This window comes from Raphanus sativus, chromosome 7 (assembly GCF_000801105.2).
Source record: "Raphanus sativus cultivar WK10039 chromosome 7, ASM80110v3, whole genome shotgun sequence".
Classification (NCBI taxonomy): Eukaryota; Viridiplantae; Streptophyta; class Magnoliopsida; order Brassicales; family Brassicaceae; genus Raphanus; species Raphanus sativus.
The window spans coordinates 6,982,459-7,008,163 of NC_079517.1; the positions used below are offsets into that span (position 1 = coordinate 6,982,459).

The window sequence follows — 25,705 nt, forward strand, 5'->3', positions numbered from 1 at the left end:
AAACAAAATGATTATATAATTTTTAAAAATGGAATAAAAGACAACACAAGGTGAACGTTTAGGTGCACTGTTCTGATATGAACTTTTAAAAATGGAATAAAAGACAACTCAAGGTGAAAGTTTAGGTGCACTGTTCTGATATGAAGTATTTAATAAGTTCAGATGGATCTGAGATGAGATATAAAAATAAATAGTAGTTCTCATTTCTCAAGGCTGTGTAAATTCGAGTTTGGCCACTAATGTAGTTTTGCATAATAGTAAGTTCAAATGGTCGTTAAATATATATCATTAAAATTGTTGTGCGACTTCGCACGACTGCACTTACCATCCTAACTCTTATGGTTTTGAGTCTTTTGACCCGAAACTGAAGCATCTTTTGGTTTTTTATTTTATAGTAAATAATAAGCTAAACAATGGGTCTTGTAAGGTCGGTTTCTAATAAGTCAGCCATAGATAAACTATATTATAAAGTCACAGAATGTATCCGCGTAACGGTGGGGATATTGGCAGGTATGGGTTCAGAAGTTTTTAAGGGTGCTCCCTTAAACTCACGTTCCACATGACACCCATATCCAGACTTGTAACAAAGGGAGATAATGCATTGAGCTAGACATCGTTCATGTGCTATACAGTTAGCAAGTGTCTTAATCTCTCAATAAAATGTCTCCGTAAGTCCACTACACCGGTTCCACACCTATCTATTTCTTATTCTTTTATTTTGGGGGGGGGGGGGGGGGGGGGGGGACAAAGATATGTAGCTGAATAGTTTGAGTTGATGTTGATGCTGATGCTGTGATTAATTATATCCAAATTCAAACACGATATAATTCACATTACGTAACAAAAGGAAATTCCATTCATGTATTATTGAGAAGATGTTGACAAAATATGCCATAGTATATGTTTGTGTCGATTAGCAATAATCTAGTGAAAGCTTTGTCTGCTCAAAATAATTGTATATATAACTTCAGTTTTAGTTAACATGTTATAAACATGCCATATATTTATACTTAGAAATTCCAAGTAGTTGGTTTAAATTTTAAAACGATTTGGTTCGTGCTACTAGTAGCTTCAGTATGCTTCCAGTTTTATTGATTTGGAAGTATTCGACCTGTTAATGTTATATACTTTCAAAGTTACAAGCTATGCTCAAAACTTAGTACTTTTTCTTTAACAAAAAAAATATACTTTCAAAGTTGTAACATACATATACGAACTAAACAGCTGTCGTGCGGTAGGCATATTTTTACGCGGTAGTCTATAGATTCTTCTTTGCTGTTGACCTGTTGTGATGTAGATTTTTAATTCGTGATGTATAGTTTAGCTATTTCATTTTAGTCTTAGAATATCAGTTACAGTTGAGATGGTGTTTAGTTTTTTTTAAGTAAACCATAGGAGCCTAAAAATATAGCAACCTTGTTTCGAGTTTCCATAAGCCATAGGAGATAAAAACCACAATAATAACCTTGCTTTTGAGTTTACATGAAATGTTAATTTGTATTCCATAGTGTTCTATATATGAGAAGTGGATTTTACACAATAGTTCTCACAGAAACTAAGTAGTTTGTTAAAGGAAATACATGTTGAGTTTTGTTGAGTATTGCAAGATTGATTTGTTGTAAACCCATCTCTTATGCAGATTAATATGGAGTTAATCTTAGAACTCTAAAGAGATGAATTTAAGACTTATGTAACTAAATGCTGAGTGAGCCTTGCCGAACATTTGTGGGGTTTGGACCAAACAGATTATTGTATATCAAAGGCACTCTTTCTAATGAGAAAACCTCATATTAGCTTCATACGAAATACTCCAATAATGAGCTATCTCAAAGGTACGTATACACTATTGGTCGATGTTATTTTACATGTCTACTTTTTAAATCTGATTATAGTATTTCATTGATTTTCATATTATATATTTTTATACTTCGTCTGTATGTTTCTGAATTCTGTTGTTCATCCGCTCTTCTTTGATCTCTTTTCTTTGTGTGAAAATTATAGATAAGGTAAAATGGTGGATGTGTATGTAATGAACTTGAAGACCAGTGGAGAGGAGATCATCCCGTGGAACACTCTGGCTTTGTTTCCACACTCGGGCTTTGATTGGTAACCTTGCAGAATGGTAAAATGTAGTTTACGCAATTCCGCAAGTATTTTACCAATTAAAAAAGTTTGTAGAATGATAAAAAAATACAAACTAATAATAATTTTCATTAAGTGGAAACGTGAGTTATAGTAGATTATAGTGGAAAGAATTATAAATTCAACACTTTCATATTACTAAATTATATGTTAATACCATTTTAAATTTTTAAACAAATAATATTATTTTTATGATAAATAGTTATGTTAAAAATAAAGTTATATTATAATTTGTTTATAGTATTATGAAATGTCAATCTATTATCAAATATCATATTAAAACATAAGCTAAATATTTATAATAAGATCTGAAGTAATTTTAATAAATATTAGTTATTTTCATATTATGTAATAATTAGTTTTATTATTGATATTTATTTTTATTATAAAAGTTGAATACCATATAAAATATTTTGATCAATTAAACATTTATTCTATCATTCCGTAAATTTTGAATTTTCCGCAACTTAATTAATTTTTCCTCAGTTTAACTATTTTTTCTGCGATTAATCGATTGTTACCAATCAGAGTCACTCTTAAAGAAATAATGGTGAGTTAAGAGGAGATTAGCAAATAGCCAAATAATCTGTGCATTAATTATTGCTACATAAAAACATCTTTTTATTCATTATTATGGAGATCAACCCCTTGTATAGAGGGTCGATTACTTATCCTCCGTTCTTAGAAATTTGAAAGAATAAAATGTATAAAAACTAGGTAGGATTATATAAAACTTATAAGTATATTTTATTATATAAAGCTTGGGTTTTCAAAGTTACTAATTAACATGATCGCGACACATGGCAATTAAAACTTTAAGATTGTGACATGTGTTAATCTATCTCTGTGGCAACACGTGACTAGTCTTGACCACTTCTGTGGGGTCAGGATACCCCTGTATAATTCAAAAAAAAAAAATCTATCTCATAATTAAAAACCTTATTATAAATATTATTAATAGTAATTTTCCATTTTTAAAATTCTACACAGAAGATATAAGATTGTGATGTATGTTAATATATCTCATAATTAAAAACCTTATTACAAATATTATTAATAGTATTTTTCCATTTTCAAAATTTTAAACAAAAGATAATTGTAAAAAAAAATTTTGATAGTAATTTTCCTTCTAATATTTTACATGTGTTTAGATATATAATGATTAAAATATATTTACTTATATAATAAAAACAAATTTTGAATAATCTAATTGTAAATATTTTTAATAGTTAAAAATTATTTAATATTATTTTTCAGAATTTTTCCTTCTTTAAGATTGTGGCATGTGTTAATCTATCTCATAATTGAAAATCTTATTATAAATATTGTGACATGTGTTAATCTATCTCATAATTAAAAACCTTATTATAAATATTATTAATAGTAATTTTCCATTTTTAAAATTCTACACAAAAGATATAAGATTGTGACATGTGTTAATATATCTCATAATTAAAAACCTTATTACAAATATTATTAATATTAATTTTCCATTTTCAAAATTCTAAACAAAAGATTATTGTAAAAGATTATTTGATAGTAATTTTCCTTCTAATATTTTACATGTGTTTAGATATATAATGATTAAAAATATTTTACTTATATAATAAAAACGAATTTTGTATAATCTAATTGTAAATATTTTTTAATAGTTAAAAATTATTTAATATTATTTTTTTTCAGAATTTTTCCTTCTTTAAGATTGTGGCATGTGTTAATTTATCTCATAATTAAAAACCTTATTATAAATATTATTAATAGTAATTTTTCATTTTTAAAATTCTAAATAAAAGATAGAAATCATTTTTGTTATCTTAGTATATATTTATTTTTTTTCTGAGATAGTTTAACTCATATCACATTTTTAAATATATAATTGTAATGTGTTACCTATTAATTTTGAAAAACTAGGCTCAATATAGTATTTTATGATAAGATTTCATTACAATTTTAGAAAAAGAAATTTAGTATTAAATAAATTATTTTTCAAATCTGTTTTGTTCTGTTAATTGAAAAGGAAAATTTCTTCATATTACTATTAAATAATTTTAAAATTGTTTTTTTAACATTAAATAATTTTTAAAATTAGTTGTTTCAAACTTCGTTTATTTTATTTTCAAGGTACATATATTTTTAATCATTACATATTTAAAACACATGCCACAATATTAGAAAACAAATTGTTATCAAATAATATTTTGCAATTATATTTTGGTTAGGGTTTCAAAAATGGAAAATTACTATTAAATAATATTAATAATTACTTCCTCAAAATTTTGTTTTGGTTATTATCATAGTATATATTATTTTAATTATGAGATATATTAGAACAAGTCACATTTTAAATATATAATTGCCATCATATTAATTATCAACTTTGAAGAACCAAGCAAGTTAAAAAAAAATTATTAAACAAAATTAAATTATAAAATTCAACAATATAATAAATTATTTAATAAAAATCATGAATAAAAACTATCTATTAAATAAATAAATAAAATTTATTTATGTATCATGATTATAAAATAATTTTTTTAACTTGAACTTATGTAAAAATAATAATTATAAAATAAATCTCACACAACATATGCAAATCAATCATAAAACTATAATAAAATTATTATTACTTTATGTTCTTTATTAAATTAAAACATTAAAAATTCCGTTGCAACGCAACGGGCTTATATCTAGTTTTATAATAAAACACCCTTTAACAAATATTAAAATACCTCAAATAACTAGATACATATTTGTTGTTATTTTAGGCTAAGCTGGTATTTGATGCATTTTTTTATATGGGTGTTCTTGATCTACATAGTACATGCTCAGATTTGAAAAGAGTATGACGTACGTTATGGTAAGATATGCACGATTACGTGAAAACTTTTGTGTTTATTTACGTAAATTTAAAGAAATTATAAACTAAATTATAGAAAGTTTGGGGAAAATTTAAGAGCAAAGTTATTCTATAGTAAATCAACCCAAACTCGTTATTTTTTCTCATCACTAAAATGTACACTAACGTTTAACAATTTCAGCATTTGGTCTATGACGATTTAGGATGTAAAGCCATTGTCAAAAGTTCAAGACTGGTCCATCCCCACTTATATTGTAACTCAGCTATGTAAAAAGTGTATAGTCAAATGGATGAAAAATATATATGATACATAAAAATAATGGGAAGCATTTACATAAAAATAAACCTTAAATCTACTGATTATTTGTTCATTTTTGTAATGAAAGAATAGAAGGAACGGCTCACAGCTCAAAATGTCAAACATCTTTGGAATTGTCAAAGACACGCAAATGGTTGCCGTTCATATTTGCCAAACCTGTGTTTTCTTTTTATATGTAGTAAATTGCCAAATTTCTTCTTGATATACAATATTTTACCAAATTATTAAATAAATTGTTGACAAAAAGTTATTAAATGAATTATGAATTATATACTTTATAGTACCAAACTTTATTGACTACACATGTAACTAACTAATTGCAAACCCTTATAAATTGACGGCAAAGGAAGAATAATTATCGGCAGCTTTTCAGCTTCCAACGTCTAATTGCGTAGTATTCCCTAGGTAGGACTGGGTATAATATCCGATATGCGAAGTATATACCCGAACCGATCTAACATAGGATACCCTACTTTGTAGGATCCTGTCTAAATATCCGAAAGGAACCATTTTCAAAAATTCGGAAAATCAAAACCGAATCTTACTTACCGAGAACCGAATGAATATCCAAACACATCCAAGCAAAAATATATATACACATATAGCATTATTTTAAATTATATTTATAATAGTATTAATACCTAAAGTTTAAATCATAAATCAAATATATTAGTTATTTTAGGTATTTATAGATAAAGATAGATGTTTTAGATAAAAAAAAACTCAAATAACATTATATATGGTTACTTTCAGAAAAAAATAACAAATACTATATAAATTAGATATTTTCGGAGTTTTAAGTTGTTTTAGATAACTTTGAATAGTTTTGATATAAAATATCTGAGTCAAATCAAATAATTTGGTTATTTCGGATAAAATCTAAACCCACCCGGATCCGATTAGAACCCGACACAATTTTTTGTGATACTCGAATGGGACCATTTTCCAAAATCCAAAAAACGATACCCAAATGGATAGTATTTATACGCGAAGGGATACTCGAATGCCCATGCCTATTCATAGGGATGATAATTTTATCTGAAATCTGAATCTTTATTTGAACCCGATTAGAAAAATCTGAACCGCAATCTGAACTGAAGTAGCAAAATAACCAAATAGATATTAAATTATAAAATATTAGATATTCAAATCATAACGGGTAATATCTGAATACGAATAAAATCCTAAAATATTCAAACATATACTATTTATATATATATATATATATAACCATAGATTTCTAAATTCCTTCTCTCATTTTATTCAAAATATTTATATTAATTATGCACATATCTCAAAATCAAATAATATTACATATAAATGTAAAATAAGTGATTTGATACTCAATTAAAATATATGTCAAATTTTTTGTTTCATGCATTAACAAAAAATGCATCTAAAATTTCCAAACAACAGCTAGATTGATGTTTTTCTATTTTCAAAGTTTTATTGTCAAACTTATTAATCGTCTAACCTATTAAAAATTAGAAACTCAGTTAAGTTAATATTAAATTTGAAGTACAAGAAAATTGAATAATAAAGAATTTGAATTTTTGTTTTAAAAATCTAAATATTCAAACCCGATTTGAAATAACGAACATAAACAAAAGTATATTAGAATACGATCCGATATGTAAAATATCTAAACAGGTACTAAACCCCAATACTGAAATATCTGTATACTATCGTATACTTGAATTCCCAGACATAGCATATGTTAGGTATTGTCCACATGTTTTTTTCCTGAATCTGTGTAGTCCACATGTTCCACAAGATTAATCATTAGATTAACTAAAACGAGTTGATTTTGTTAATTGAAAGCTATACGAACAATTAGTGTTTCGAAAATAATTTATTACTTACCAAAATAACCTAACGTCCTATAGTTATGTTTCCAAATGTTGTGGCCATAGAAAACCAGCATATAAAATTAGCAGATGGAATTTCATTGGTGCAGTATATATGCTGTCAAAATAAAATGATTAAAAACATTATTGATTGTTTTCCTATATATCACGAGTCACGACCATTAGGAAAACATTATTAAAAACATTATTGATTTTTGCCCAAAAAACCGAGCATTAGGAAAAAACTAAAAATGGAGTACTGTTAACACAGTAGATAGGATGAGAATCAACTGTGGCACATGGGCCATAAAATATCTTCATCATTGTAGTCATAGTCCCTGTTCAAAACTACGCTAGGCGCTAGTCGGACGGCAAGTTCGGGCCTAGCGAGTTACCGAAAAATCGGGAAGTACTCGGAGATTACGCGGAGCCTAATTTTAAATACAATTTAATATATTTATAATATGTTTAGTTAATTTTAAACATGATGACACAAGTTCTTATACATAATTATAATTTTTTTAGATAATTTTTTGAAACAATCTCCTTTAAATTTATCGAACATTTAGATTTGGGCGTGTTTGATACGAGAAAATCCCTAATGTAGTATATATGTGTTTGTTTTGGGTTAGATAACTAATTGTAACTATGTAGTATATATGTGTTTGTTTTGGGTTAGATAACTAATTAAAACAATCTCCTTTAAATTTATCGAAAAATAATCAATCGTATTTCAGCTTTAAAAGAAAAAAAAAAAACTTAGGCGGTCAACGCGGGATTAGGCGAGAATTAAGCGGTCAACGCGGGAATTAAACACGGGTCAACGCCTGAATTGACCGATTTGGCCTAACTCGTCGTGGTCACCCACCGAATAGCGCCCAGGCGGTCGACTAGGCGGCCGCGTTTTTGAACAGGGGTCATAGCAGCTCTAATAACAAATACCAAATTATCTCCAGTGGCATTAATAATTATTTTAACAGGATTTTGCGGTTTAGTGATAATTAACTTGAAAATAAAGTTTAATAAGCTGAAACTACCAGGATTCGAGTGACCGATCCCGGTCACTGGAAAACGAACATTTTGGTATTGTCAGAAATAACGACATGTGATAACATATGATTAGTCTGGATCATTTATGTAAAACCAGAATACTCTTGTATAATTCAGAAAAAAATCATGTTACTTGATATTTAACCGACGGATTTTTCACGTTAGATCGCGTTAGCTGTTAATTTAGCTGTTAATTTTCAACCAAATTCTTTAGATTTGGAGCTTGTTCTTGAGTGATAGTTGCTCGTGATTCCTTGGTGGAGTGGTTCTAAAACCATCTCATCCCAAATAAATGCAACTTTGATGTTTTCTCTTTCATTCTGGCATCTGGTATCTTCTTGCTTTGTCTTTTTGATGATCACATGTTTGTACTAGGAGTTTTTAGTATTATTGCTAGTCTTTGTCGTTTGTATTCTGTTTCGGTTTCATCTTAGTCTCTAGGGAGTAATGCGTACCTCGTCAGTTTATGGCTCTGGAAGAATTACAATCTAGCCGTTTAATATAATTTTTAGATGATAAAAAAAACCTTGCACCACTCTATCTACTATCAACTGTCAGTAGTTTAATCGATTAAATACTTTTTTTTAGTTAGTATGAATTTCCGTGAAAGATTTCCTTTTTGTAATGATGCGGCTTAAGATACATAGTTTTATTGTGAAAATCTATTTTGGGTATGTTGTCGACCAGATCTCTAAACGTCCGATAGAACGTTAACGTTGTACGAACATGTCTCATGTTTACGAATGATGAGAAACCTTATGTATAATTCTAAGCATAATTTATGTAATGACATCTAGTAATTATAGGTGTTATGTCATCGTACAACTATGCTTATTACCACAAGTAATAAATGATTTCAAAGGGAGGACTGAGATAATGAGATGATGGGTCGGCATGTAGTTACGTTTCATAAATGAAGAGATGTGATATTTATTATTCTGAAAATATTTATTTAGTAATTAGAATTACATTTACAATATTTTCTGTAATTAATGGGTAGGTTGGTACTTGGTAGATGAAGGAATTGTAAATACGTCAGGCAACAATAAGGATCTCAATGTTTTACGAGTCTATATATAGTAACCTTGACTCAGAAAGCTTTAAGTCATCCAATACAATCAAGTTTTGTCTGTTTGTCTTAAGTTGATTAATTGAGTATAATTTGTTCAATATGGAATCCAACTGTGTTCAATTTCTTGGGGACAAGACGATTCTCATCACCGGTGCTCCTGGTTTTCTTGCCAAGGGTACGTTCTCTCTACATCTTTCTGCAATTCGAGTCTGGTTTTTATGCCATAAGATTTTATCATTCAAAAACGTCATCAAAATATCGTAATCGGTTAAATGTTTCATACTATTATCTTTCAGAAAATGCTACAGTAATGTGCTTCATATTATCTTTGTAGTTATAGAGATTCTTACGATTTTAATTTTCTTCCGCGTGGAATTGGCTATTTTATTGTGTGATTGCCATCAATGTAACTTTCTTGTATTGTGTATATAGTGACAAGTTTTTGAAGATATACAGATGAATGTTTCATGATTAATTATCCATTTCATTTAATGTCACACAATAGATTTATGTGGCCCATTCATATTACATATATCTTCAACATATTCAACGTGTTTCTATGTTTATCGGTATAATATTTAATTTTAACTTTTATTTCCTTATATATTATAGAATTTGTTGCGACGGTGAAATATATATATATATATATATATATATGCTTCATAGATTCTGCGTTTCCGATTGAAAAACAAACTTCCTACGCAAATTATATATATGTATATATATACCTAATTGAATATATAATCGAATTTTAACTTCTAGTGCCTTTTGTATCATAGAATTTGTTGCGATGGTGAAATATATATTTTTATGCTTCATAGATTCTGCGTTTCCGATTGAAAAACAAACTTCCTATATCTTGATGAAGATTAAGTTTATAAATCTTCACATATATTTTTGGAAATCTGGGAATGTATGTATGAGAGTTGTAGACGAATACTAGTATTTAAATTTTACATTCTGTTGATTTTAGTTATTAGTACATCGAAAAAGGTAAATATGTCTTGAAACATCAACTTTGAGAAAAAGGGAAAAAGAAACCTCATTAAACAAACAGAAAAATCAATTTTCATGAACTGAGTCTTTAAATTAAGATATATTTTTGGAAAGTCATAATTTTAGATACAAGAATTACATCAATGTCTTGTGTATTTTTCTTTTCTTAGTTCTAGTAGAGAAAATTCTGAGGTTGCAACCCAATGTGAAGAAGATGTACCTTCTGTTGAGAGCTTCCGACGATAAAGCAGCCATGCAACGCTTACGTAGTGAGGTATGCATAAATTGATTAAATCTCATAACCAAAACACTTCTTTACGTAAATAATTACTCTAGAGGTGGTCAGTTACTAATTAACTAAAATGACATTGACAATATATTTGCTTTGTTTACAATGATACAACAGGTTGTGGAGATTGACCTGTTTAGGGTGTTGAGGAAAGATTTAGGTGAAGAGAATCTGAATGCATTAGTACGTGAAAAAATCGTGCCAGTTCCCGGTGATATATCGGTCCATAATCTGGGATTGAAAGACTCTGATCTCTTGCAACGTATGTGGAGTGAGATTGATATCATCATCAATATCGCAGCCACAACTAATTTCGATGAAAGGTATTACCCAAAAAAGTTGTTATAGTTATATATACTTGTATAATGGTTAAGCGTTATAACATGTGGTTGTTGACGACAACTTTATAGATATGATATTGGTCTTGGCATCAATACATTTGGAGCTCTCAATGTTCTCAACTTCGCCAAAAAGTGTGTTAAAGCACAATTGCTTCTCCATGTCTCAACCGGTGAGTTCAATGTTTCCACAAAACCCACCATATATGTACCGACTACCAGCCGTGGCTTATACCTGCATTTGCAATTTTGTTTTAGCATATGTTTGCGGAGAAAACACAGGGTTACTCCTAGAGAAACCATTCAAGATGGGGGAGAGTCTCAGCGGGGACAAGAAACTAGACATCAATGTAGAATTCGAGTTGATGAAGCAGAAACTGAAAGAGCTAGAGCATCAAGATTGTTCTGAAGAAGAGATCTCTCAGTCGATGAAAGATCTTGGAATGTCAAGGTTTGTAGCCTAACCATACCCTGTATGTTCTTATAAATTTACTTCCATCATCTGTTAATTCTTATTACGAAACAATTTTCATATAGGGCAAAGCTTCATGGATGGCCAAATACATATGTATTCACCAAAGCAATGGGAGAGATGCTAATCGGAAACTCTCGGGAAAATTTACCACTTGTTATCATTCGTCCAACAATGATTACTAGTACTCTCGCCGAGCCGTTTCCTGGCTGGATCGAAGGATTGAGGTGCGTACCGGTCAATATCATAATTCTTTTCTTTTAAAATAAGTCAAATGACTATGTCACAAAAAAAGACTATGTCACAAGTTATATTATAACGTGTTAACTCAAGATTCATATTTAATAACTTTTTATTTATGTACGTGCAGAACAATAGATAGTGTGATTGTTGCATATGGCAAAGGAAGGCTCAAGTGTTTTCTTGCGGATTCAAACTCAGTCTTTGACCTTGTAAGCACGACTGCACGAGTCTAAGCATAACTCTACACCTAATTAAATTTATAGCATATTAAATAACACACATATTACTTATTTAACTTAAATACATATAATCACAAACTTATGGAAAGTGCTACATCCTTTTCAGATACCAGCAGACATGGTGGTAAACGCGATGATTGCAACCGCAACAGCTCACTCTGGAGAAACCGGGATCCAGACCATATACCATGTCGGCTCTTCTTTTCAGAATCCCATCACGTTTGGACAACTCCATGAGAACGCGGCTCGTTACTTCACTAAAAAGCCTCTGGTTGCTCGCAATGGCTCACCAATCATAGTGTCAAAAGGAACGATTCTACCCACCATGGCTCAATTCAGCCTCTACATGACCCTTCGTTACAAGCTTCCTCTACAGGTACGTTACTTATAAAATAAGATTATAATTTTGATTGAGATATACATACGTTGTATAATTAAGTGTTCTGTATATATTAAGTTTAAAATATTAACATCTAATGAACTTTAGTTTAAAATATTATTATTTAATAATTTGATCAACATTATTTTTGTTTTGTCTTTTTTTTTTAATTACAGATACTTCGATTGATTAATATAATTTATCCATGGAGTGAAGGAGATAAATACAATGACCTTAGCCGCAAACTCAAGCTAGCTATGCGACTCGTTGAGCTTTACGAGCCTTACTTACTCTTCAAGGGCATGTATGTGTTTTACTCATAAACTTTCACTAAACTTAAGATTACGACACTAATTAACAAGTAATAATCATTAGTTATACCGCGAATAAGGTTTAATCATATCATTATGTCGCCACTGCAGCTTAATCAGTTTTGACATTATAAATTCTTTTTTTTTTTTTTGAGAAAAACATTATAAATTCTTGTTATGTGCAGATTTGATGATTTAAATACCGAAAGACTGCGAAAAAGAAGAAAAGAGAACATCAAAGAGATGGATGGATCGTTTGAATTTGATCCCAAGTCCATCAACTGGGACGATTATATCGCAAACATACACATTCCTGGTCTCATCACCTATGTCCTTAAACAATAAATTTATAATAATTATGTGCTTGAATACTAGTAAAATCGTATTGTGATGAAGTATTGAAAGGAGACTCGTGTGTAATATGTTTATATACCAACGCATTGTATGAATATGATTATATGTCACTATAACTGAATTCTGTTTCCTGGCTTCATTAAATATTACAGTGAGATCTACAGATATTAATACAATGTGCTTTGCCTTGTATGTACTAATTATCAACTATTCCACGAAGGATGAGTTACTCATGACACTTCATTGTCGTGCTAGATGTCTTTTTCCCACCATCGTTAATTTGTACCATGGTAGCATGCCCCAGTTACGAGAAAATCAATCCGAATCTAATGATATATATAAAGATATGAGAAGAAAAATCAAACCCTTGAACTGTTGCATATAAATGACAAATTGTACACTCTTGAGTCCCTACCGACAAATTGTGCTCATTTTGTTTATCGACGTGTTTATGGACCTTTTCTCTGCCAACTTGCTATCGAATTTTTTTTTTTTAATATTTCCATTTTGTTCTTTTTTGACTACTTTTTTACTCACTCCCAATCGGGTTTCGGTTTTATCCAATCGGATTTCGGTTATTCGGGTTTATCAAAATCAGTCTCATTCGGATTATTTAAAAATTCGGTTCGGGACCGGTTCGGGTTCTATCGGGTTCGGGTCGGGGTTAGTAAATCTTCCAAGAACCGGTACAACCCAATGTACTTTCGGGTTTGGGTCCCAATCAGGTCTTCGGTTTAAAAATATCTAATTTTTACCTACTTTGTAACCAAAACATAAGAAAATTCGGTTCTTCGGATTTGAAATACCTAATTTGTAATTTTTTGTAACCAAAACATAAGTAAAATCGATTTAAAAATAAGAAATGAATATCAACCGTGATCATTCAAAATCAAATAAAAAGGAAACATATTTATTGATAAAAAGAAAACCAAATAAACGAAAGCAGAAAACGAAAACCACGTTCTCATGAAATGATAAATATTGTTTAGTGAAAACAAAATGTAAATCTAAATATTTCAAGATCCAATAGCCACATTTAACCATCAATCTTCATGTAATAGTACCACCAACTTTCATATAATAGATAAGTATTTTAAATATTCAATATATATTAATGTATTTTGAATACATATTAGGAATTGAGATCATATTTGGTACAAGATTTTTTTGGGGTTTTGAATGTTTCGGGTTCTATCGGATATCCATTTAGATTCGGGTTCGGTTCGGATAATACCCATAACCCGTAATACCATAAAACAAGATCCATTCGGTTTTTATGTCGGGTTTAGATCGATTCGGATTCATTTTTATCGGATCGGATTCGGTTCGGATTTTTGGGTTCGGTTTATTTGCCCAGCTCTACCTCTGCCACAAATAATGATGCAGTTTTCCCACCACTTAAGGAGACCTTACGCTATGAGCATTTCCAACTCTATGCTGCATAGCAGAATAAAAAATAATAATTGTGATTACTCCATAGATAGAACTTTTTTTGTTTACAACTGCGTTTTTCAACTCTATTTTACACTAAATTATGCAGCGAGGTTAAAAATATTCTAAACACCTCTCTTTAGTACAATGGAGATCAGTATCCAAAACCGTTTTCATTACATAGAAGGATATAAAATATCATAGATATTATTAGCAAATATTGTATATTTATTACATATATTTGCTAACTAGGTAGTAACCCGCGCCTTGCGCGGGATGAGATGGTTAGATCAGCAATTTTTCGAAAATATTAGAAAGTATATAAATATAGTTTGGAATTTGGATTTTGTGTGTTTTTTTTTTGTGTTTAATTTTGGTGGTGCTGATTTTACAGTATAGACGTCACTGAGATAGAAACATATATAAATCATTTACTTGAGTAACATGTAAAAATTTACTGGAACATAAGAGTAAACACAAAACATGTTACCTGGCAACTGCGAAAGCATGTAATCATTTATTTTATCAACTTCATCATTTGTGGGAGTGAGAATGGCTCGATGTCTATACAAATCCTTAACTGTTGAGGTTTGAAAAGCTTGTCCATAAACCTCTTTTTCCATAGTCTCAATAGTTTATACATATCACCGGTGTGATTTATCTTACTCTGATTCATTTGCAAGAACTTGCATATAAATATATAATTATTATTATACAATTTGATTTTCATATGCATGATTTTTGTATAATAACATACCTTCCTCGTAGGTCATTGACTTCAAACATGTAAGGATTCCACAGAACTTGGCTGTATTCTTTGAACCATGTAAGAAGAACTGATTTTGTGTATAATATCTAATTCGAGTAAGATAAATATTATTAATATCTAATCAAATTATATGTACGTAAATATTTATGTAATCACACTTTTTGCATAGGTTTTATGTATAAATATTATTAATATATAATCAAATTATTATGTATGTAAATTTTTGTGTAATCAAACTTGTTCTATATTTCTTTCTTTGCATCTTACTCTCGAACTCATTTTGTTTATCTCTCTATGGCTCTCTCTCTCTCTCTCTCTCTCTCTCTCTCTCTCTCTCTCTCTCTCTCTCTCTCTCTCTCTCTCTCTCTCTCTCTCTCTCTCTCTCTCTCTCGGTATCCCCTCATCGTAAACCTTTTTTTTTAGAAATATAAAAATGTAAACATTCTTTTAATTCATCGATTATCTTTTAACTACCACAATTTTGTTTTATATAGGAGTGTTTCCTAGTTTAATATTTTATCATGAATTTTTCTTGGGTGAATTACCAACTAATCATAGTTTGTCAATTAATGTACAGTTTTATAAAATTTAAATAAATAAAATAATAATAATTTGTGTTAAGTTTTTTAAATAAATGAAAAATATTAGTAGCTGCCAAAAGATGAATTTTTTTTAACAATTTTAAAACCGTCACAAAAGAGTAAATCATAAATATTAAACACTATACCCTAAACCCATGGACAAAACTTAAACCCTTGGGTACAAATCCAAACACTAAACCCTAAATTCTTGGATATACCCTAAACCCTTGGGTAAATCCTAAACACTAAATTGTAAACTCTTGGGTATACCCTAAACACACACTCTCTCTCTCTCTCTCTCTCTCTCTCTCTCTCTCTCTCTCTCTCTCTCTCTCTCTCTCTCTCTCTCTCTCTCTCTCTCTCTCTCTCTCTCGGTATCTCCCTCATCGTAAACCTTTTTTATTTGAAAAATATAAAAATGTAACATTCTTTTAACATCGATTATCTTTTAACTAACACAATTTTGATCTATATGGGAATGTTTCCTAGTTTAATATTTTATCATGATTTTTTGGGTGAATTACCAACTAATCATAGTTTGCCAATTAATGTACAATTATTTAAAATATAATAATAAAATAATAATAATTTATGTTAAGTTTTTAAATAAATGAAAAATATTATTAAAAAGATGAATTTTTTAACAATTTAAAACCATCACAAAAAATTAAATCATAAACACTAAACTATACCCTAAACCCATGGGTAACAATCCAAACACTAAACCCTAAATTCTTGGATATACCCTTGGGTAAATCCTAAACACTAAATTGTAAACTCTTGGGTATTACCCTAAACACACTCTCTCTCTCTCTCTCTCTCTCTCTCTCTCTCTCTCTCTCTCTCTCTTCTCTCTCTCTCTCTCTCTCTCTTCTCTCTCTCTCTCTCGGTATCCCCTTCATCGTAAACCTTTTTTTTTAAAAAATATAAAAATGTAAACATTCTTTAATTCATCGGTTATCTTTTAACTACCACAATTTTATTATATATGGAAATGATTCCTAGTTTAATATTTATGCGTGGCGCTGATTCATAGATATTGACCGGACTCTGGAAGGATCTCCCAGAGAAGATCCACCACAAGGTCTCGGAGAATGGATCAGCGCCACTCTCCTCTCACTCCTGTCCTCGGTACCTACTGGTAACTCTCTCTCTCTCTCTCTCTCTCTCTCTCTCTCTCTCCTCTCGCTCTCTCTCTCATCGTAAACCCTTTTTTTAAAAATATAAAAATGTAAACATTCTTTTAATTCATCGATTATCTTTTAACTACCACAATTTTTATTTATATGGAAATGATTCCTAGTTTAATATTTTATCATGAATTTTTCTTGGGTGAATTACCAACTAATCATAGTTTGCCAATTAATGTACAATTTTATTTTAAATATAATAAATAAAATAATATTATTTGTGTTAAGTTTTTAAAATAAAAGAAAAATATTATTAGCTGCAAAAAGATGAATTTTTTTAACAATTTAAAAACCATCACAAATATTAAATCATAAACACCAAACACTATACCCTAAACCCATGGACAAAGTTTAAACCCATGGGTAAAAATCCAAACACTAAACCCTAAACACTCTCTCTCTCTCTCTCTCTCTCTCTCTCTCTCTCTCTCTCTCTCTCTCTCTCTCTCTCTCTCTCTCTCTCTCTCTCGGTATCTCCCTCATCGTAAACCTTTTTTATTTGAAAAATATAAAAATGTAAACATTCTTTTAACATCGATTATCTTTTAACTAACACAATTTTGATCTATATGGGAATGTTTCCTAGTTTAATATTTTATCATGATTTTTTTGGGTGAATTACCAACTAATCATAGTTTGCCAATTAATGTACAATTATTTAAAATATAATAAATAAAATAATAATAATTTATGTTAAGTTTTTTAAATAAATGAAAAATATTAGTAGCTGCCAAAAGATGAAATTTTTTTAACAATTTAAAAACAGTCACAAAAGAGTAAATCATAAACACTAAACACTATACCTTAAACCCTTGGATAAAACTTAAACCTTTGGGTAAAAATCCAAACACTAAACCCTAAATTCTTGGATATACCCTAAATCTTTGGGTAAATCTTACACACTAAACTGTAAACCCTTGGGTATACTCTAAACACCAAATCTCTCTCTCTCTCTATCTCTCTCTCTCTCTCTTTTGGTATCCCCTTCATCCTAAACCTTTTTTCTAAATATAAAAATGTAAACATTCTTTTAATTCATTGATTATCTTTTAGCTACCACAATTTTTATTTATATGGGAATGTTTTCTAGTTTAATATTTTTTTATAATTTTTTCTTGGGTGAATTACCAACTAATCATAGTTTGCAAATTAATGTACAAATTATTTTTAAATATAATAAATAAAATAATAATAATAATTTGTGAAGTTTTTAAAATAAATAAAAAATATTAGTAGTGCCAAAAGATGAAATTTTTTTAACAATTTTAAAACCGTCAGAAAAAAATAAATCATAAACACTAAACACTATACCCTAAACCTTTCGACAAAGCTTAAATCCTTGGGTAAAAATCCAAACACTAAACCCTAAATTCTTGGATATACCCTAAACCCTTGGATAAATCCTAAACACTAAACTGTAAACCTTTGAGTATACCCTAAACACTAAATCTCTCTATCTCTCTCTCTCTCTCTCTATACATGGATGGGAAGGTCACATTTTCTTCTCTTTTTTTTTGCAGGGTCTGGTCTGGTGGTGTAAGCCATGTTTTTATTGTTGAAGAAAGAAGAAAGGCTTGTTGCCTTGTTTGTGCGTTATCTCTTAGTTTAAAGAAAAGAGCTCACACCTGAAATTCTGAACTATTTATTTATTTCCTGTTTCTTCTATATATATTTTTTAACAAATGAAAGTTTATTTTTAAATTAAAATGAAAGTTTTAATTTTTAAATTAAAATTAATTAAATATAAAATATACTTAGTCATTACAAAATATTTTTTTAAATAATGACAATTAAATTATATACATAAATTGTTGTATAAAAATATATACATAAACAATAACATTAATATATCTACACATTGAACCTGCTGAGTTTAATTCTTACAATGTATTAAACATAAGGCCAATGAATTTTAACAATCAAGCATTATGTTTTAACATTTATTTTTCAATTTGGTCTGCGTAAAACATCTTCACAACCTACGAAAAAAAAAAACTTGAAACTTAGACATGTTTAAATAAAGAAAACGAAATTTATAAAATGTATTCAGGTGAAGAGTAAAGATGCCTACATTGGAGTCGATAAAAACCATTTCAATAGTTAGATCACTACCAGCAGAATATTGCTTCCACAAATAAAGGATCTTAACCATAATCTTCCACATTGACTTGAATAGTTTCAAATCAGACACATAAGTTACCGCAACCATTATAGGAGAATGAGATAAACTTGTTAAGGTTTCGAGTGTAGTGAATAAATAAAATTATGTGGAGCAGTGAGTCTTATATAGGTTTACTAAACCTAATTCAATAAATGTGGTATCTTGGTATAATATCGTATTAAATGAAAAATATTTTTACCTTACCAATCACTCTTAGATATATAAATTTCCATAACAAAAAATGTGAAATATATGACATTTAGTATCATCAATTTACCTTGCTAATCACTCATAAAATATAAATATTGTCCAAACGTTAATGCTAGCCGGTCTAATTCGGGATGGGTAGAATTCATTGATATCGGTTTAAAAATCTTAACCATATTATTAAAATTCATGTGTAATAGAATTGTAGTATTTCATTCGCTTAAAAATTTACGTGTACTACATGAGAATGACTCGTAAAGCATACTTGACAATGGGAGACTGTAGTAAGAACTCTTATAGTTTGTATAGAATGTGTTATCGCTTGTGTCAAACTGTTATTGTTTGTGAAAACAAATGCTACAATGTCTCGAGACCCGTACTTCGCTAAATGCAGAGACTGTCGGGTCAAGAACAGAGTCTGCGGGTTCAACACAACCCACCCGAATCAAGACTTCATCTGTTACTCCTCTCAAAGAGAGACAACAACAACAACGACGTCCCGGTGATATGCCTCATCTTCGCTTTAACATGTATCCTCTTCGCCATCTCCGTAGCGGTAGCCATCTTCCGATCAAGAAGAGCGAGCTTATATTAGTTATTTTTTATGAAATTTTCTTCTTTTCGTAGATATTTGAAACTTGTTAAGCAAGAAAATAAATATTGTTATCTCTACTTAAAAAAATTGTTAATTTTAATTAATAAAAAGGTCCTCAAATAAATCCCACACAAAACGCCAAAAATACCAAAAATACCAAGGACGAAGATTAATAAAAGGGTTAGATATATACAAAGTTCATAACGTAAACAATTGTTCTCGATCTTCTTCTTCTTCTTCATCTGTATACCATGGAGTTCTTTATTTCGTTCTGATATACCATCTGAAGATTATGTTATTCAAACATAGACGGTCGTCACGATAATGTCCATGTTATTAAATAAAAAATATGTTTGAAGATTATGTTATTCTAACAGACCAAACTCATCAATTAACAAAATCGTTCTTGCATGAATTAAAAAGGCAAAGGAACGTGCATGAATTGATAACAAAAACAGATTGTATGAAGTCATTATCTCTTCATTTTATATAGTTGATCATTAACATAATCTTCGCAAGAGAGACCTCGACCAACCAACCTCGCAACTCATCAACTGACCGCAAAACTATATATTTACGTGAAAAAACAGAGAAGATACTGAGAAGAAACTGAGAAAAAACTAAGACGATGCGGAGAAGAAACATAGGCAATTGCGCGAGGTTTATATATATAACTCATCAACACGATTGTTATGATCTTGCTCATGTCTCTTTCTTTTTTTGTTTGTCGATTACACAACTAAAAAAGGCAAAAACGATGGTCCAGAACAAAAAAAAGAAAACAACCATACCCCGATTTAACCGGTTTAACGAAACCGAGATTTTTTTTTCAACTAATGCTTTTTTCCCTTTAGGGTTTGGAGATGAACCGAGGTGCCTTCGTCCCAGTGAAACCTCCACACACTTGACTTGACCCAATGAAAAAAAAACAAAAGAATCATATTTAAAAAAAAAAGATGGTGGAGTAATGAGATAGATTAGTGTCAGCTCAAGCAACGTGTCTTTTTCTTCTTCTTCTGAGATCAACGACCACGACGCTTACGTTGTCGCTACTATGCTTAGCCAACGCCAGCTTCGTCAACAACACTGACGCCTCCGTGCATGCTTTGTTCGTGATCTCTCCTTTCTTCCCGCTCTTGCTCGACCCCACCACCACCTTCTCATCCTCTTTCCCGTCACTACACTCGTCCTGAGTTTCTCGTCGCCTTCCACGGCCACCACCTCTTTTGTTAAGATACATGTGCACCATCGCGCACACCGCCTCGTTCGTCACCACGTCCCATAATCCGTCGCTCGCTAGAATAAGAAACTCATCTTCTTCGGTCCGGTCCGTCACAGTAACTTCCGGCTCCGAACTCACGTATGGTTTCAAGTAATTATCACCTATGGCTCGTGACATGGCTAACACGCCTAAGACTCTTGGACCATCCCAGTATATCACTCTCCCCCCTGCTTTATGGATCCGATCCAACTCGTCAGGACGATCCGGCTGTTTATTTAAAACACAAAACAAAACAAAAATTAACACCACAAAAAAATAAACAAATTAAGAAAGATATGTTTCTCTCTAGAGAGAGCAGAGACGCTGACCTTGTGATCTGTGGATAGAGGAACTGGTTTTCCATTCCTACAGAGAACTGCTCTGGAATCGCCGCAGTTAGCTACAACGATCTTCTCCGTCGGGCATGCTCCTAGCTTCTGGGGACATTTATCCAAAGCTCGAGTACGGTCCGTGCGCCGTTTTTCTTCTCTACCATGACGAATCAATTGATTCAATGTAGGCATTATTCTCTTTCCTTTCTTTCCCCCCCCCCCATTTTTTGCCCTATCACTTTACTCCCGATCCGAAGCACCCCTTTTCCATTCATAGAGAAATCCAATCGTCAAGTCCTTTGGAAGAATGCGGAAGCACCACCAATGGCCAGGCACAAGGCTACGTCTGGCACTCTTGCAAGTAGGGAGTCCTATGCCTTTTTATATAAACAGATAAAAGCTCGAGAAGATCTTTCCTCATGTGGATTCAAAAAGCAAGGATCTGTCCAATGGATTTGCCTTGAAAACAAAGTCGTTGATCTTCTCCGGAGTAACGACGGAGACAACGGCGGTGGATCCGACAGCGTCGCAATCTGGCGTTTGAAGCTCGCAACTGCAGTTAGCGCTCATCACGGTTTCGCCCCAACTAACAACCTCATTGTCCATGCGCGCGAAGCTACGCTCCATTGGCAATGACACACAAGAATCCTCAAAGTGTTTCGCATGAAAACATTGGCAGAAGACGGCAAGAATGACTCAGATCCATTGGCAATATGCTGCACTCGGATCCTCAAAGTGTTTCGCATGAATGAAAAAAAAATGGGTTACGTTTCTTCTTATGGAACCAAATAAGGAAACAAAGCAAAGAATTAAATGTTCCGTTTTTCTTAAACTCCCTCACAGAGTGACACGTGGATCCGAGCCTTCTCATGCATTCTCACCAAAATCGTTTAAGGAAAGCCTTAAAAATGCTTCTCCTTTAATATATAGGGGATAGTATCTATTACGCTAATCCTTTTATATATTCTTCTTGATCACGAGTTTGACTAGGGGTGGGCATTTTATCCGATACCCGAACCCGTACCCGAATCCGACCGAAAAAACCCGAACCGAAACCGAACCGAAGTAGCAAAATACCCGAACAGGTATTGAATTAGGAGAGATTGGATATCCGAACCCGAACGGATAATACCCGAACCCGAATGGATATCCGAAGATAACCGAACATATGTATACTTAGGTCTATATTCCTAGTTTACTTCTTTAATTTTATTCAAAATTTTTATTTTTATTATGTACATAGTTCAAAATTAGATAATTTACATATAATTGGAAAAAGGTGAATTTTTACTCACTTAAAATGCATGTCAAGATTTTTATTTCATGCATTAACAAAAGTTACATCCAAAATTTAAAAATAATAATCAATTTATTATCTTTTATTTGTAAAATGTTATCTTCAAATTTATTAATCATTCAATTATTAGAAAATAAAAAATCAGTTAAGTGAAATTTATATTTTTTAAATACAAAAAAACTTGAGAAATGAAAAATTTAATTTTTTTTTCCAAAATCTAAATATCCGAAAACCCGACCCGAAATACCCGAACCCGAACTAAAAATACCCGAACCCGACCCGAAATAAAGAAATACCCGAACGGGTATTACACTCCTATACCGAAATACCCGAAAATCCGAAATACCCGATCCGAACCCGAACGGGTACCCGAACTCCCACCCCTAAGTTTGACTCTATACAGGTGTAAAATGGATTAGTTTGCAAAATACTCTAATCTTTTGGATTGTTTGATCAATAATATATTTTCACAAATTTTCCGCTGCTATTTTAACAGTAAATATAATATATCTTGTGTAGTCATTTCTATAATATTATTTGAAAAATTAATTTCTTATGTATTATTTTTATACATTAATTTTTAAAATGATCAATTATAGACATAAATTTTTAAAATATTATTCATATTCATCATATTAACAAAAAAGGTTTTTTATTATGTTTCTCTTTTCTTAATAATATTTTAAATTTTGTTTTTAATTTTTTATCACGAACCATATACATATAAAAATGGAAACGTCTTTAATTTTTTTCAAATAGACTACATATAATACGTGAATTCAAAAGCATATTTCACAAAAAGAACAAAGGAGTAGATTTCACCAAAAATCATTTATTTATATACTTTAAGAGGTTCCATTTGACAACAATTATCTCAAATAACATAATCATCTTATATTTTATTTTGGTACAAATAAATTTCAAAATAAATTTTACATTATACAAGTTAAAAATAAAATATTAACTAATTGTTATTATGCCTCAATCATTTTATAAATATTCATAATAATGCATGAGACACTAAATAACTATTAATTATGTTAGCTAATGTCACTCTGTATCAAACATCATTTTAATTTATTACCACCTGATTTAAACATACAAAATTTCACTACGATTAGAGCATGAATTATCCATAAAATTGATCACAGATCATTAAACTGATCTAAATTCTACTAAAATCAGAAGTTTAATTAAGTCAAAACATCTTATTGTTTAAAATAATTTTATATTTTATACATTTAAATTATAAAATAACTTAAATTTATAAATAAAACATAAGATTTATTCATTATTGTTTAATTTTTATAATATTTAAATTTGTATATTTCAAAAATATTAGTTATTTTACTATTTGTTTTCCAAAACTACATCTATTAAATTATACATAAATTTATGTGTATATATATAACACAAATTCAACTAAATACAATTAACAAAATTAATCAAATATAAAACACAAAAAAAATTATGATTTAGTTCAGAATGAAAATATAAAAACTCAGTTTACGTAAAATAAGTATTTATACAAATCATATTTTGTATATCATAATCATATGTTTAATTAAGATATTAACATTAAAATATTGAAAATGATTTTTTTTACTTATTTTCCTTACATGTATTATAAACCAATTTAAATTATAAAATAAAATTAGAATAGTGGAGAATTATTATAATTTTTATTATATATTCATGCATGGAAGAATCACCTACACCTAGTATCAACATAAATGGTCACTCTCAATCAGCTTGAATAGAGCCAATGATGATAAAATAGGTATACAAGTATTTTCTCTCATTTGCGCAAATAAATCAGATTAACACTATAAACAACGTAACTAATTCCTTTCTTTTTGTTTCTTTCATGTTTACTTTAAGTTACTCCAGTTGTTATATCATCACACCCAAAGTGTCATTGAGTGGCTCGGTCCGTGACGGAAGAACGACCGCGTAGGGGCCAAACCTTTTTCCAATTTTTCTAAGCTAATTTTTTTTTTGTTTTTTTTTTTAAATTCACACAACTAAAATCCAAATTTTGTGTAGAGCCTTCAAAACTGCTGGACCAGCGCTGCTAATCCCATACTCATCCACTTGAGAGTATTGTTTGAATAAATAGAGACACATGGCCTCTGACCTGAGTCACATAACTATATATAGTTTCGATTAAAATGCATGCATCTACCGGGGGCCAAGGTCACAGACAGATATCACCCAGCCAGCAAATGTCATAGGCCAAAACATAGCCTTGTCAGTTGAATTTAGTTCGATGGGACGAAACACACAAGTGGTAATAAAATAAAATAAATTTCGATGTTGATAATAGCACTTTCATCAGTTAATCCATCAAAGTTTCTAGAGTAAAAAAAGTACTAATATTAAAATTACTCATTTATGTTTCTTTTTTGTCACCGGAAAAGTACATTTTATTTCAGGAAATACTAAATATACAGAATTTGATATATAAACTAGCGGATGAAAGAACAATCTTTAGACACAAGAACCTACATAAAAGCAGCAACTAAAATCTACTCCGAAATAACTTTCGGTAACAAACAAACATGCCTACTTAAAACTAAACGACTTATCAAATTAAATAAACAAATTTGAACAATGACATCTATTTTTTTATTAGATAGACAGTTTTTAAAATTCTTTTAGTTTAGAACTTTTATTGTTTCTCTTTTTAGTTTTTTTTTTCTTTAAATAGTTAGAATTCCTAATAATGCTGTTGGAAATACTCTAAATATTCTTTTTGTTTTGCTCAAACATCAACTTTTCATTTACCAAATAGAAAATTATATGATTTTAACCATAAAAATTTTCAACCGCATTTAAATAAAAAATGATTCAGTATCATCAGAAGAGCACTAGATTGGATCATAGAGTATCAAATCTCATACTTCGATGTAACTAAACCTACTGAAAACAAGCTTTGTCACAGACAAAGAGTTTTCTTTCACCTCTAACATT

At 30.2% G+C, this 25,705-nt stretch overlaps 2 protein-coding genes and 1 long non-coding RNA gene across 3 annotated transcripts; 2 read left to right on the forward strand and 1 right to left on the reverse strand.

Moving 5' to 3' along the window:
• The first annotated feature begins 1,082 nt into the window (after positions 1 to 1,082).
• On the forward strand, positions 1,083 to 2,965 carry LOC130497564 (uncharacterized). The gene is made up of 3 exons (XR_008936541.1): positions 1,083 to 1,234; positions 1,640 to 1,832; positions 2,002 to 2,965. It is a non-coding gene; the product is annotated as an uncharacterized LOC130497564 (long non-coding RNA).
• A 6,202-nt stretch (positions 2,966 to 9,167) lies between these two features.
• Positions 9,168 to 13,036, forward strand: LOC108814213 (fatty acyl-CoA reductase 1). The gene is made up of 10 exons (XM_018586732.2): positions 9,168 to 9,462; positions 10,454 to 10,557; positions 10,690 to 10,895; positions 10,983 to 11,083; positions 11,169 to 11,361; positions 11,448 to 11,609; positions 11,753 to 11,834; positions 11,971 to 12,240; positions 12,420 to 12,547; positions 12,740 to 13,036. Exons 1-10 carry the CDS (start codon positions 9,387 to 9,389, stop codon positions 12,897 to 12,899), a joined length of 1,482 nt encoding a protein of 493 aa, XP_018442234.1. The 5' UTR covers positions 9,168 to 9,386; the 3' UTR covers positions 12,900 to 13,036.
• Positions 13,037 to 20,810: 7,774 nt separating this feature from the next.
• LOC130497776 (protein phosphatase 2C 3-like) lies at positions 20,811 to 21,627 on the reverse strand. The gene is made up of 2 exons (XM_056990939.1): positions 21,433 to 21,627; positions 20,811 to 21,331 (listed from the first exon to the last, which is right to left on the reverse strand). The coding sequence occupies exons 1-2, from the start codon at positions 21,625 to 21,627 to the stop codon at positions 20,831 to 20,833; spliced, it is 696 nt and encodes a 231-aa protein (XP_056846919.1). The 3' UTR covers positions 20,811 to 20,830.
• Between the last annotated feature and the right edge of the window lie 4,078 nt (positions 21,628 to 25,705).

Excerpts from the sequence above, each read along its gene's own strand:
- LOC108814213 (XM_018586732.2), top strand. The coding sequence starts at position 9,387 with ATGGAATCCAACTGTGTTCAATTTCTTGGGGACAAGACGATTCTCATC. Across the intron at positions 11,835-11,970 it reads CAAACTCAGTCTTTGACCTT|ATACCAGCAGACATGGTGGT; the intron begins GTAAGCACGACT and ends CATCCTTTTCAG. Across the intron at positions 12,241-12,419 it reads GTTACAAGCTTCCTCTACAG|ATACTTCGATTGATTAATAT; the intron begins GTACGTTACTTA and ends TTTTAATTACAG.
- LOC130497776 (XM_056990939.1), bottom strand. The coding sequence starts at position 21,627 with ATGCCTACATTGAATCAATTGATTCGTCATGGTAGAGAAGAAAAACGG. Across the intron at positions 21,332-21,432 it reads CTCTATCCACAGATCACAAG|CCGGATCGTCCTGACGAGTT; the intron begins GTCAGCGTCTCT and ends TTAAATAAACAG.